Here is a 13,479-nt window from a genome sequence, read left to right as displayed (position 1 = left end):
GAAAAGCCCTGCTCTTTTGGGGCACCACTAAGTAAATGGAATAGCAGCCAATCCAATACAGGGACTGCCTGAACTGTGCCCAAGTGCACCAGTGTGGAGAGTGTAGTCTGGACCACCATAGCCTTGGCTGGTACCTTGCAAGGGGATTCCATGAAAACATCTGTTAGCAGATGAGCAACTTCCAGCTTGTAGCCATCTCAAATCGCCTCTAAGACCCACTGATCTGACATAACCCTGGTCTGTTCCTATTGAGAGAGAGACAGCCGTCTCCCTATGATGACATCTGGGGAATGGATCAATGACCCATTATTGGGAAGCTTGGGCGGCTGAGGTGGTCTGGGAATTGGAGGTACCGGAGCGCCTGTCACCTCGAAAGGACTGCTGCTTGTGCTCAAATTGTTGTTACAATCAAAACGGTTTACATATTAATATGCGGGTGCTTATTTTGTACCTGGGGCAATGGAGGGTTAAATAGAAGTTTGCTCCTAAAGAGCAGCTGAGCCAGGTGAGGCTTAGAGACCGTATCAGTGGCCCACTGTCTAAGCCAAAGCCAGCAACGTGCCATAACCACCAGTGAGACCTCCTTTGTGGAGGCCCTAAGAAGGTCATACAGTAAATCTGCCAAATAAGCCAACCTTGCCTCTAAGGAAGGTAGGGACTGAATCAAGTCCTCCACCAAGGAAGTCTTTGAACCCAAGATAGGCAAGTGCAGGTGGCATAGGAGCTGTAAATAGTGACTTGGAAGCACAACGCTGCCACTGCAAAGAGGTCTTAGGGAGGACTCCAATTTCCTGTCCTGCGCGTCCTTGAGGGCTGTGTCACCTTCCACTGGCAATGCAGTCTTTTTTTTTTTTTTTTTGTGATGGTGCTGATCAGAGAGTTCATGTTAGGAATTATACCCCTGAGCCCAAGGAAGAGACTCCTCAACCTTAAAGCTCTACTTGGCCTATGTGTCAGGTCAAGAGCCACAATCAATCTAGAGCTGCACAGGTTATGTTCATCCACCTGTTAGAATACTGAAAATGAGGCTTCTGCACAGTACTCCATGTGAGACAGCTCTTCCATTCTCTCTATTTCCACCTGCTGGTAGATGGGTATAACCCGCAAGTCTCTGGATTGATCTGTCGGGACTAATGGAAAGAAAATTAACAGGTAAGAACTAATTTTTGCATGCATAAAGTAGAGTCCGATTCCTGCTGTGGCTGCTTGTGACTCTGGGCAAGTCACTTAACCCTCCATTGTTCTGAGTACAAAATCTTAGACTGTGAGCCCAATGGGGACAGAGAAAATACCTGTATGTAATATGTAAACCTCTTTGGTTGTACCGCAGAAAAGCGGAATATCAAGTATGTAAATCTTAGAGCATGGTGTCTAACAGGTGTTTCACATTTTGTCTCTGTGAGGAGAATTAGTGCATAGGACCCTTAATTTGCAGTGACAGTTTTTAAAAAGGTAATATGTTCTGTAATTTAGTAATCAAGTCATCCTGTGTATGGATAAATCTTATGTTCTTTCTTGGAAAACGAGACATCCCTAATGGTGTTTCACTGTACACTCATTTTAAATGCCTTGTTATATTTTCTCTGATATGAAATTTTTACAGTATATGAATGAGTTTTAGGATTTTGTTTGAGTATGAAATTATAGCTAGCATTTGTGTTGCTTGATTTTTTTTTCTTTCTTTTAAGAGCATACATCTATTTTTAAGCTGTGCTCCTCAGAGTGACTTTGTTTGGGTCTCGTCACAGATACCGGCTTCAGACGGTAAAGTCATTAGCCAGTGTGAGCCTTATGCTGAGGTTACTGTGGGCTAGTTTAAGGTGGGATGACATGGCTGCAAAACCCCCACCTGGGGGAGGGACAACACGAACAGGTACAATTTTGTTTTTCTGTTTTATTGAGCAGTATTTCTGATATATCTTGATTGAGTTTGTTGCAAAGATCGTTTGATATCATGGACATGAGTCCTGGAATAGGTAGCATTTTGAAATGCAGTTAGCTGGTTTGCAGAGTCCATACAAAGGATGGTTTCAGTTGCTAAACATTTGTGAATAAGAAGGAACTTATTTTTAATTCTGTCTAAGATTTTAAGATTGTTCAAAAGTTCTTCCTCTTTCGAGCATTTTAAATTGCAGTTAGGAATATCCGAGGCTACATGTATAAGTGTGTGTGTAAGAAATTTCATAATTGTAATAACACATTTGAGAAGGGAGAACAATTAAGGGAAGAAACCATATAAATAGAAATATAAATATTACTTTTCCATATAAAAATGGTACTGTTGTTTTGTTATGTAACTATGCTGTCTGCTCTCAGTAGTGCAGTTCTGCATATACAGAATGGTCTTATAATGGTTAATCAACTTGTAAGCTGTAACAAGTGAAACTTGTTGCTTTTCCATGGGTTGTGCACATTTATTTTCATTTGGTGCTTTGCCCTAATTGTTCAATGTTAAAGGGAAAGTTTCTCAATTCATAGTGACTTAGCTGTTCTTCTGTAACTAAGTTGTAATCAGGGCCGATGTTAGGGGTGGGCAAACAGGGCAATTGCCCTGGGCCCCCATGTTACGGGGGGCCTCAAATCTTCCTGAAGTTGAAAAAGGGACAGCTTGCAAGCAAGCTTTGGGGCCCCCTCTCTAGCATCTGCCCTGGGCCCCATCATGTCTAGCACCGTTCCTAATTGCTTTTTCTGGATAAACTTTGGTTCCTGTTTTTTTTAATCGTTTTGAATTTGTAAAGCCATTCATAATCACGGTTAAGAATATTGTTACTAAATCTCCACAGAAACGTCAGAGACAGAAATTACAACAACCGAGATAATAAAGAGGAGAGACGTTGGCCCTTATGGAATCCGATCAGAGTATTGTATAAGGAAAATTATTTGCCCTATTGGTGTTCCAGAAGCCCCAAAAGGTACGATTTAATTCTGGGGGGGGGGGGGGGGGGGGGGAGGGGGGGATTTTGTGTTTTGCATAGAAATGGTGAATCAAGTGTTTATCTCCCAGGCTGCTGACTTGTGCCTTCTTACTCTGTTACAAGTCTTACTCTGTTTATGATCTCCCTTAGAACATAAGAGTAGCCATACTGGGTTAGACCAATGGTCCATCTAGTCCAGTATCCTATTTTCCAAACAGTGGCCAAGCCAGGTCACAATTATCTGGCAGACATCCAGTTAGCATCAACATTCCATGCTACCAATCCTGGGGCAAACAGTTGCTTCCCCATCTCTGTCTCAATAGCAGACTATAGACTTTTCCTCCAGGAATTTGTCCGAACATTTTTTAAATCCAGGTACTCTAACCGCTGTTACACATTCTGGCACATAGTTCCAGAGCTTAACTATTCGACATCTCTCCTAGTTCAGAGTCTCCAACCTCGGATCTGCTGTGCAGGAGCATCTAGCAGATGTCTCTTTTAGTGGAGAAAACTTGTTTAGTGACAGTTGAGGAAGTGAGCGACCTAATAAAAAAACATAGATACTATAAATAAATTTTAAAAAACCTCTGTCTGGGCCACAAACTTCTGCTATATCCTCTAGAAGATTTGCAGGAGGATATTGAAGCTCCAATTAACTATGTGTTGTTACACTCCACCTCAAAGAACTACACCGCAACACTTCTGTCCAAGGCAGCGGGGTCAAAAATCCCAGACACTCTCTGTCTAAACAGCCCAATTTTACCTCCTTACTAGAGAGCATTGCCATCATACATTGCATTGCCAAGTGACCTACCAGTCTGAGAGAGGCTCATCCTTTTTCAGCAGGTGGCCTGTAATAATCTCTGACCATTGGGTGCTACGCACCATTCAGCACACTACATTCTGTGTTGACAAAGAAGACCTGATCATCCACCAAGAGAGTCTCGTTTCAGCTCCTTCCAAATGAATCTACTTCAAGAGGAGCTGTCAGCCCTCCACCTGCAGAATGCAATAGAACCTGTTCCTCCGTCAAACAGGGGTCGAGGTTTCTATTCCAGATAGTTATCATATCAAAAAAGATATTTGATCTGTGATACTTAAAACAAGTTTCTACTCAGAGAAATTTTGCATGATATCCCGGGGATCACTACTTCCCATGATACAACTCAACGATCAGCTAGGTCTCAGGGAAGCATACACACATACCTATTCTCCCTGCACACAGAAAGTTCCTCCACTTCTTCTGAGGGACTATGCACTATCAATGCAAGATCTTGGCTTTGGCTTCTCAAGGCTTCAAGAAGTGTCTGATAGTGCTAGCTGTAACACTTCACGTGTGGTGTGGGGCATCCATGTCTTCCCCTATCTGGACAACTTGTTAATCAAGGCAGACTCCCAAGAGTCAGCGCACACCTCCATCCTTTCCACTGTAAGACTCCTAGAATTCCTTGGGTTTGTGATCAATTACTCCAAATCACATCTTCAACCAGTTCAGATCTTAGAGGCTCTCCTCGATACCACTTGGGGTCAAGCCTTCCTTCTTCAACCAAGATCAAACAACATACTGACTCTCACCACTCAGGTATTCAAATCCACCCAAGTATCTGCTCATCAGATGCTCTGCCTACTTGGTCACATGGCTTCAACAGTCCATGTTACACCCATTCGCTCGCCTCCACTTCTGAGTTCCTCAGTGGATGCTCGCAGTGTTCCCAAGCCATGTGATTGCTCTCAGCTCACATTCGGGTCACTCCATAGCTACACCACTCTCTACAGTGGTGGATGGTGTCCCAGAATCTCACCTGGGGTCTTCCTTTCAGCCCCCTCCACATCACAAAATCCTCACCACCGATGCTTCCATGGTAGTTGGGGTGCTTATCTCGATGGACTTCACACAAGTTCTTGTCCCCACAGGAGAAACATCATATCAATCTCCTAGAATTCGGGCAGTCTTGAACACTTTCAAAACTTTTCAAGACCAATTCTCGATCAGGTGATACTCGTTCATGCAGACAATCAGACTGCAGTGTATTACCTGAACAAACAAGGAGGAAGAGGTTCTTACCACTTTTGTCAGCAAGCTTCTCAAAACATCTCTGTAAGAGCTATTTACCTAGCCAGCAAACAGAATGCTATGGCAGACAAATTGAGCAGAGTCCTGCAACCTCACAAATGGGTTGCTCAGCATCTTGTAGTTCGTCGAATATTCCAGGCTTGGGAGTCTCTAGCGATAGACCTTTTCACTTGTCCTTAGTGCAAGCTTCCTTGCTTTTATTCTAGGATGTATACACTCAACCGTATAGTCCTGGATGCCTTCTTGCTCCACCTATACACGTTTCCCCCACTACCTCTCTTAGGGAAACTCTTCTCAAACTGCGTCGAGACCAAGGAACCATGATTGTAATTGCTTCCTCCTTGCCTTGTCAAGTCTGGTTCCCTCTTCTCCTAGAGCAGAGGATGAGGTTAGATCCTTTTCTAACCCTAATAATGCAGAATGATGGATCCATTCTCCATCCAGACCCTTGTCCTCTAGCTCTGACGGCTTGGTTCCTGACATAGATTTACATTTCTTGAGCCTTCCTGATGGAGTCTAGGATACTCCTAGCCTCTAAAAAAAACCTTCTACACAAAAATGTTATTTCAAAATGGCATCAGTACTCTTGAGTGCATTAGGACACTGTTATATGCTTTAGTGAGAAGCACTAATCAAGTATCATATGCCATCAAGTGCCATTAGATGTTATCAGTGTCTATATTGAAAAAGCAATTTTCTCAAGTTTAATTTTTTTATATGCAAATACAAATTATACTTAATAGGTCTCTCATTTTTTGTATAAAACATAGCAAAGTAAGAAGTAGCTGTCAGTAGACGAATTCTTCTTCACCCACATAATGGTATATTACCATGAACCCTTTCCAGTCCCTAGTCATCTTCTCCCTTACCTTTAAATATCACCCTGTATGTCTGGCTCAAGCAATATTTTGAATTCATGTGGGATTTATGTATAAAACATTTTTACCATAGTTACAAAATAGGAAAAAACTCTTCTGTACATCTGTCCTCTAATGTGCTGTTAGATTGGGAGATCCTTTTAATGCCATGTTTGGGGAAACTAGAAGCTTTAATTTTACACCTTGGGCTACTTTGACATTTTAGTCATATTTGTGCTGATCTCTGCTGTGAATAGTTACCAACATTTCTTTTTAATACTTTGAGTCCACAAATAATTTTTCTATGATTAATATATTGTGTATAACTTTGTCTCGGTTCTGTCCTGTTTTAAGATAGGCCTACAGTACCAACAGCCTTTATGGCAATGGATTAAATATGTAATGAAGACCTTCAACAATCTGAAAATGTTTATGAAACTTTAAAATATCTGCATCAAGAACAGCATAGCATAAAGCTTGCATGTCTTTGTTTTTTGGTTTCCCCTTAAAGAAACTCCTACACCACAGAGGAAGGGCCTCAGATCAAGTGCACTGAGGCCAAAGAGGCGAGAAACACCCAAGCAAACGGGCCCTGTTATACTTGAAACTTGGGTACCTGAAGAGGAACTGGAATTATGGGAAATCAAATCATTTGCTGAAAGGTGACACCAACCTTATGTGAAAGTCTTTGCTTCTTAATGTCTTTTCTGAACTTCTTGATTTTTGACATATTTTTATCCACCTCATATATCTGTCCAGAGCAGCTAATGTGGATTGAAACTTGTTCATACATGTGCGAATAAAATGGCATCCATTCCAATGGCTGTTTTAAGTTCACATGTACTTTAAATGCATGTAATGTATAGAGTCCTTCATCAAAATGTGCCTAAAAATTGTATAAATGACCATATAATATCCGTTTTTGATTTTTCATTAAAATAAGTAGGTACTGATATGTGGGTTTCACTTCTGTGCCGTCAGTAGTGGGCCTTTGTTATTTTTTATTGTTTGGGAGAGGGGTTAGTTTTTTTGCTAAAATGCTTTTCTAGGTATACCTGGTGCAGAAGTTTGAGAATGACTGACTGGAGAAACAGCTGTTTTTAGCTGTAATGCCACTATTCACCTACAGACTCTCTGTTCTGTTTACATTGAAAGTATTCATGGTGTTTGTAGGTTTAACCTCTGTCTTCATTGACTTTGCCCAGGAACAAAAAGCCCGATGGTGTTAACATTGACTTCATAAAGCAACATAGTGATAAATTGCTGTAAGATGGTTTTTCAGTGGCAAATTCTTGCTTTCACCAGTCGAATTCAGGGTGGATTTTTAAAGTTGTGAATATGATTTGACTGATTTTTGTATCTTCATAGGGTGGAGAAAGAAAAGGCTCAGGCTGCCGAGCAGCAGACTAAGGTTAGTGAACAGAAGAAGGCTGAGGAGTTCAAGGTCCAAATGGAGGTTCAGCTTAAACAGCAGCGATTGGTTGCTCAGCAGGTGGGGACCCATTAACATACCCACCTGATGTCAAACCTGTACACATTATGCATAGGTTGAATCACAAACACGGTAGCACCTACTTAGGGTTAGCTCCTGTTTGCATGGGGAAAAATTTCTGTGTCACACAGCCATTTGCCCCAGTCTCTCCATAGCCTTGGTAAAACACTGAGAATTCATGCTTGACAGAGTAAAGACCAGAGATAAACAGTATGTCATTCTCAATTTATGCTTCAGCTGTCAATTGTTTTTTTGATCTTATAGCTGCAAACTTTCAAACAGCCACGTGTGTAAAGTGTGACTTTTAAAAGCAAAGCCTACCTGTTTGAAAATTAGTGAAAATATGCACACTAAAAGCAGCTGTGTACGTTTAACCCACAGATAAATCAGGTGAATTTTAGCTGTGAAATAAAACACATACTTTGAAAAATGGTGTAGAGGAATATCCTAGTACTTTAAGCAGCAGACTGAGAGCAAAATAATTTCACTACTTGTGACCCCAAGTCATGTTACTCAGTCTTAGACTGTATGCCATTTGGGGATAGAGGAATACTTAATGTGAAAAAGAGCATGTACTGTTTTCCCATGGCCCAAAATGTGCCCTCAGGAATGCCTCTATTTAATCAGTCTAAAATTACATGCATTCTTAGAAGCCCACACACACTTTTAGCCACGATGAGAGTGGGCACTTTTCAAACAGCGCTAAGTATTATATCTAGGCTTTTGAAAATGGTCCCAGTAATTAGACTGGGAATAGATTTATAGTCATCTTCAAAAGTGTTTGTATTAGTGCTTACTAAGGGTTTTCATTCGAACAGATTAACAGTTTGTCATATGGCCCCATTTTACTGTATTTAGATACACAAATGGGAAATAGGACTTCAGATAATCTGCTGTACACTGGGATTCATGATACTAGAATCCTGCTGCTGTATGTGTTAACATGGTTTTCTGTGATGTGCTAGTTTTGGTTATCTGTTACAGGTTTAACAGTTTGATTACAGTGGAGTACTCATATATGAATGGGAAGGGTAATGTTCAATGCATAATAGAGGGACATGTGTATTATTAGACAGGAGAACAATTCTTTGAAGGAGCACATTAAGAGGACCCACCAGTAAATACTGTTGGGATAATACACTGAGTAAAACACGAGTTATAAATATTGGAGTTTCATATAAAAGTTTATTGTTAATAGTTATGCAACTGCACAGTAATTATACATGTACACATTATAAATATAGGAGAAGACAAGAAGGAAGGGATAGAGGAGAAAAGTTTGGAAAACATTGATGATGGACGTTTCAGGTTTAGTAATGTGTACTAGACTTCGCTGTTATACGATTTATATTGACTGAGATGGAATTGTATACCATGTGACCTTCAATAAAAAATTGTTGAAACATACAGTGGAGTACTCATGTTATGCTCTTGTAACTTTCGTAGAAACGAATGGAACAGCAGAAGCAGCTACCTGCCACAACTACAGCTGCTACAGCCAGTACAACAGGCAGTACTGCAACCACAGTTTCAACACCCCAGAAAGTTGTGGTCGGCTCTTTGTCCAGTCCAGTTCCATCTGGAACCAAAGTAGTTCTGACCACTAAAGTGGGCTCTCCAGCCACAGTAACATTCCAGCAAAATAAGAACTTCCATCAGACTTTTGCTACATGGGTTAAGCAAGGCCAGTCCACAGCAGGTAAATAGCCTTCCTGTTCGAGGGAAATACCAGAGGGTTCTGTTGTTTCAAGGACGTGTCTTTTTGCTCACATTGGCTAAAGAACGAGGTCCTACAAGCAGTCAAACCTCTGAGTTCTGGCAGTGCTGACAGTGGACCATCTACAGTACTATGTTGGTTATGAGTCAGGTGTTTGAAAGAAGTTGATGTAGATTTTCTGTGATTGGCTGAAAATAGTTGCCTAACCTAAAGGACCAAGTTTTCAGCTGAAAATTCACCTAAAATTAAGGTCCTAAATTTGGGTATGAATTTAAGGCTGCAGTTCATTTGCCTAGAATTAGAAGGCTATGTTAGGTGCCTAATGCTGAAAACCAATGCTTAGGCTTCTAATTTTATTTTTCCCTGCCCTGAGTCTACACTACAGCTACCCAGGGTTAGGCTCCTAAAATGTGAAGCCTAGTGGAACTTAGCACTTGTCAGTTTCAGAGGGGCCAGTTTAGGATTCTATAACACATGAATATCCTATATGTTTTGAAGTTGTGTTGTTCATCTTGATGAACAGCAAACACCAGAGAGGGTCAAAATACACAGCACAAACTATCCAAAGGAAACTGCACAAAGGGCTCTCAACACTGGTACAAGTGTGTTTTATTGATGATCCAACATGGGCCGCGTTTTGAGCCTTTTGTTCATCTTGATGAGACATTGACTTAAGCTTAAAGTAAACGGTGGTGGCAACATTTCAGGTTCAAACATAGTTTTCATTTATAAGAACATTTAGTAAGCATGTACCTAATTTTAATATGCTAGATTTATGAATGCTTTTTACTGCTTGTTCTGTGGAGGTACATTGCTTTGTTATGACTAAAGACTCAAGTGTTTTTATTGAAAATAAAAAAATAATAATAAAAGAATACTTAGGAGAAAGATGAGTGAATAATGTAAATGAGTTGTAGGAGGTAGTGGAATGTGTCAAGGGTCAGTGAAACATTTACCAAGTCAAAAATGTTAATTATGCCTAATTACCAGGAAAATAATCAAAAGCTTTATATAGAAAAGCAGGGTTTGATTATTGCCCCACTGTGAGTATATGTGCTGGATAACAGTACACATAATTTCAGCTGCAAAACATAGAAAGTACACCTATCTAGTCTGCCAATCCACACCAACTGTTCATCTCTGCAATCCCTTCCTCTTCCTCAGAAATCCTGTGTACTTGTCGTCATACTTTATTGAATTCAAGTATTCTCATCGTCTCCACCACCTCCTCTAGCATTCCACATATCCGCCACCTCTTTCATAAAGAAATATTTCCTGAGTCTCCCTTTTCATCCTCATCCCATGACTCCCTCATTCCATAGTTTCCTTTGTGTTGCAAGAGGCCTGCCCCTCACTTTAGAGGTATTTTAAATGTCTGTATCATCTCCCCATCCTGCCTTTCTTCCATTGAGTTACTGTGTGTGTATGTATATAGCTCCACATCTGTTTGTGCTTTGATAAAGACTATTGACTCTTTTATTTTTATTATTATTATTTATTACATTTGTATCCCGCCCTTTCCCACTCAAAGCAGGCTCAATGCGGCTTACATAGCAATGGGAAGAACAATATAACAATATAATATAACAAATATAACAATAATAAAAGAGATAAGTAGGTAAAAAGATAGGTAATGTGGAAGGGAGGAAGGTGGGAGATTTAGTCTGGAGCAATGTCGTTGTCTTCTGGATATGTGTTGGGTAGATGGGGTTCATAAGATTAGTCTGGGTCAGCTTAAATAGATGGGTCTTTAGTGCTTTCCGGAAGGGGAGGGTATTCCAGAGTTGGCTGCCCAGGTAGGAGAAGTTGGATCCAAAATAAGTTTTGTACTTGACTCCTTTGCAATTGGGGTAAAGCAGGTTGAGGTAATTTTGCGAGGATTCAGACATGTTTTAGTAGCCACCCACTGGAGCACTCCAGAATTGCATGGTCATCCAAATGAGGTTGCATCAGAAACTTATGCAGAGGCACTATCGCCTTCTGTTTTCCTGTTGTCTATTCCTGTCCCTATGCACCCAAGCATCCTTCTGGATTTTGCCATCATGTACTTTTTGGTATTTACGTCGCACCTGACAGTATTCAGGTGCAAAGTGCACTGGCACTTTTGTATCCACAGCCGATTGCCCATCCAAACTTATAAAGGGTTACTCTTCAGAGCATTTCCCTTTGAAAGTAAGTGTACAGGTTCGTGGGTACAAAGTACATATGGATCTGCATGCTTTTCATAGAGTTCTGTTATTGTTTTCTAGCATTGTCTACTAGCTTTCTTATTTAATCTGTGTATTTACTGTGCATTTCAATAGCTACCAGCACAGCAGCCACATCAGCTACCACCATTGCCACCACAGGTCAGACGTTCCAAATTGCTGGAAGCCCTGTTACTGTGGCAGGTAAAGTGATCACCAAACTACCGCTCCCCGCCAACAGTAAAATCGTCGCACTCAATGTGCCAGCCACCCAAGGAGGTAGGAAGCAAAAACTCTCGGGCTCCCAATTACATATAATAACATTCTTTGTTGTGACTAACATAGTACAGTGCAGATGTTGGATTAACCTTGCCTCTCTAGATTTTTTTGCCGGTTATATTTTATTAGACAATAATCAGAAATAGAATTAACCAAAATTGATGCTTAGAAGATTTTGAGACCACATGGGTCACATTTTAGAAAGTTCTGTATAGTTTGCATGACTGGAAAATTCTTAGGCCGGGTGATCCTGTGAAAGCTAATGGACTAACGGGGATGATCAGAATCAAACGCCGGCGCTAGAGGCTGTTAGCGCCATACTAGCACTGGTGTTTGCTAATGCCCCATGATCAGAGCCCTTGAGCGCGTGAAACAATGCGCTCGAGGGCTCTGAACGCAACTAGCATGCAAATGCATGCTAAACAGGGCTAAACATATTCATCCCCAATGATCAGCAGCCAGCGCACCAAAGATTGTTGCGGCCAGCTCCGAGCTGGCGTTAGGGTTTGCATATCATTGGGGAGGAATGGTGAGCCCTGTCCAGTGTGCATTTGTATGCTGGCAGGCCCCCATTCCCCCCAACAGCAAACCTGCCAGCGATGGGGCTGTGGAGGTCCAGCGAACCTCCGGTCCCCCCCCCCCCCCCAGGTTCAGGGAGGGCTGGAGATCCAGTGGGTCTCCAGCCCCCCTTAACTCCCACAGCAAAAGGTCCCTCGTGGCCCAGTGAGCGACTAACCAACCCCCCCCCCCCCCCCAGTGACAGGGGGGGCTGGAGAATCCGGTGGTCCAGTCCCCCCTACCCCCCCTACCTTGTGTGTTGGAGGAGGGAGGGTAGCCTGCCTCCCTCCTCTTCCTGCGACGCCGCAAAATGGCAGCTCCCAGCCATGCCCCAGTATATAAGGTTAACCAGGAGCAGTTACTGCACACGAATTTGAATGTTAATGCATGACCTACAGTAAAATAAAATAGTTGAAATGTCCTTGCTCGATGCAGCTTTAGTTTTGGGCTTGCCAGGCATTAAAATCCCATGTTTTGACCAAAATAATGGTTTTTTTTTTTTAAATTTTTTTTGTAGTAGGGCCCTTAAATTTGCCTGACTAGAACTCAGTTTTTGGAGATAAATCTTCTGCATATAGACTCCTGTGTCTTACAAATAATTCACAATTCCTTTGGCTTTACCAAGAACTTTAAAAGGTGTTAAAGATGGTTTTTCATTCATTTTATTTAATGACTTCCTTTGTATGCATCCTTTTTTCTTTACCCTAGGTATAGTTCAAGTTCAGCAGAAAGTATTGGGTATAATTCCGTCTAGTGCAGGTGCAAACCAGACCTTCACTTCATTCCAGCCTAGGACAGCAACTGTCACTATAAGGCCTAATACCCCAGGGACTGTGGGCAGCACTGCAACTGCACCACAGGTAACCGTTCAGAAAATTCAAGTACTTTTTCTTACAGATGGCACAGAAAGAGGATAATATATGTTAAGTTTCCCTTTACATTGGGGAAAAATTATGTAAATATATTTGTAAGGATGTAGGTAGGTATTTTATATATGTAGATACTAATAAGATTCATTGTACCTGTACATAATGTTAATTTTTCTCCAAATAAGGTGGAAACCTGAGGCAGTGAGAGAGAGTCTAAGATTACATTAACTTCCAGAAGCAGGTTATGAACTCTAATAGTTCTCAGGTACTGATATTTTAAGTCAATAACATAGTTACATAGTAAATGACAGCAGATCAAGACCACCATAGTCCATTTAGTCTACCCAGTAAGGTGGCTAGAGTTGTACCTGCTGCTCCAAGCTTGCTTTGGTTCCGTTCCCTTGCTGTATAGGGATCCTCTGTTCTTTATTCAGTGCTATTTTGAATTCTGTTTGTCCCCTCCACTTCTGCCGAGAAGGCATTCCTCGCATCTTATTAAACTTTAAAATAGGGAGGAAGTGACGTCACTGAC

General features: G+C 41.4%; 1 protein-coding gene across 8 annotated transcripts in view; it reads left to right on the top strand.

Annotated features, from left to right (window-relative positions):
• BPTF (bromodomain PHD finger transcription factor) overlaps nucleotides 1-13,479 on the top strand; it is a 155,999-nt gene that overhangs the window by 92,757 nt on the left and 49,763 nt on the right. For 5 of the 8 annotated variants that reach the window (XM_030208442.1, XM_030208438.1, XM_030208439.1 and 2 more), the window contains 7 exons: nucleotides 1,749-1,873; nucleotides 2,784-2,912; nucleotides 6,358-6,508; nucleotides 7,215-7,338; nucleotides 8,785-9,037; nucleotides 11,356-11,520; nucleotides 12,787-12,938. In XM_030208442.1, coding sequence (XP_030064302.1) covers nucleotides 1,749-1,873; nucleotides 2,784-2,912; nucleotides 6,358-6,508; nucleotides 7,215-7,338; nucleotides 8,785-9,037; nucleotides 11,356-11,520; nucleotides 12,787-12,938 — 1,099 coding nt within the window. The remainder of the gene's footprint in view (nucleotides 1-1,748; nucleotides 1,874-2,783; nucleotides 2,913-6,357; nucleotides 6,509-7,214; nucleotides 7,339-8,784; nucleotides 9,038-11,355; nucleotides 11,521-12,786; nucleotides 12,939-13,479) is intronic. The other 3 variants (XM_030208443.1, XM_030208440.1, XM_030208437.1) reach the window with 2 other exon arrangements.

This window comes from Microcaecilia unicolor, chromosome 6 (assembly GCF_901765095.1).
Source record: "Microcaecilia unicolor chromosome 6, aMicUni1.1, whole genome shotgun sequence".
Taxonomy (NCBI): Eukaryota; Metazoa; Chordata; class Amphibia; order Gymnophiona; family Siphonopidae; genus Microcaecilia; species Microcaecilia unicolor.
Note: the sequence above shows the minus strand (reverse complement) of the source record. Positions and strands in the feature narration are given on the sequence as shown.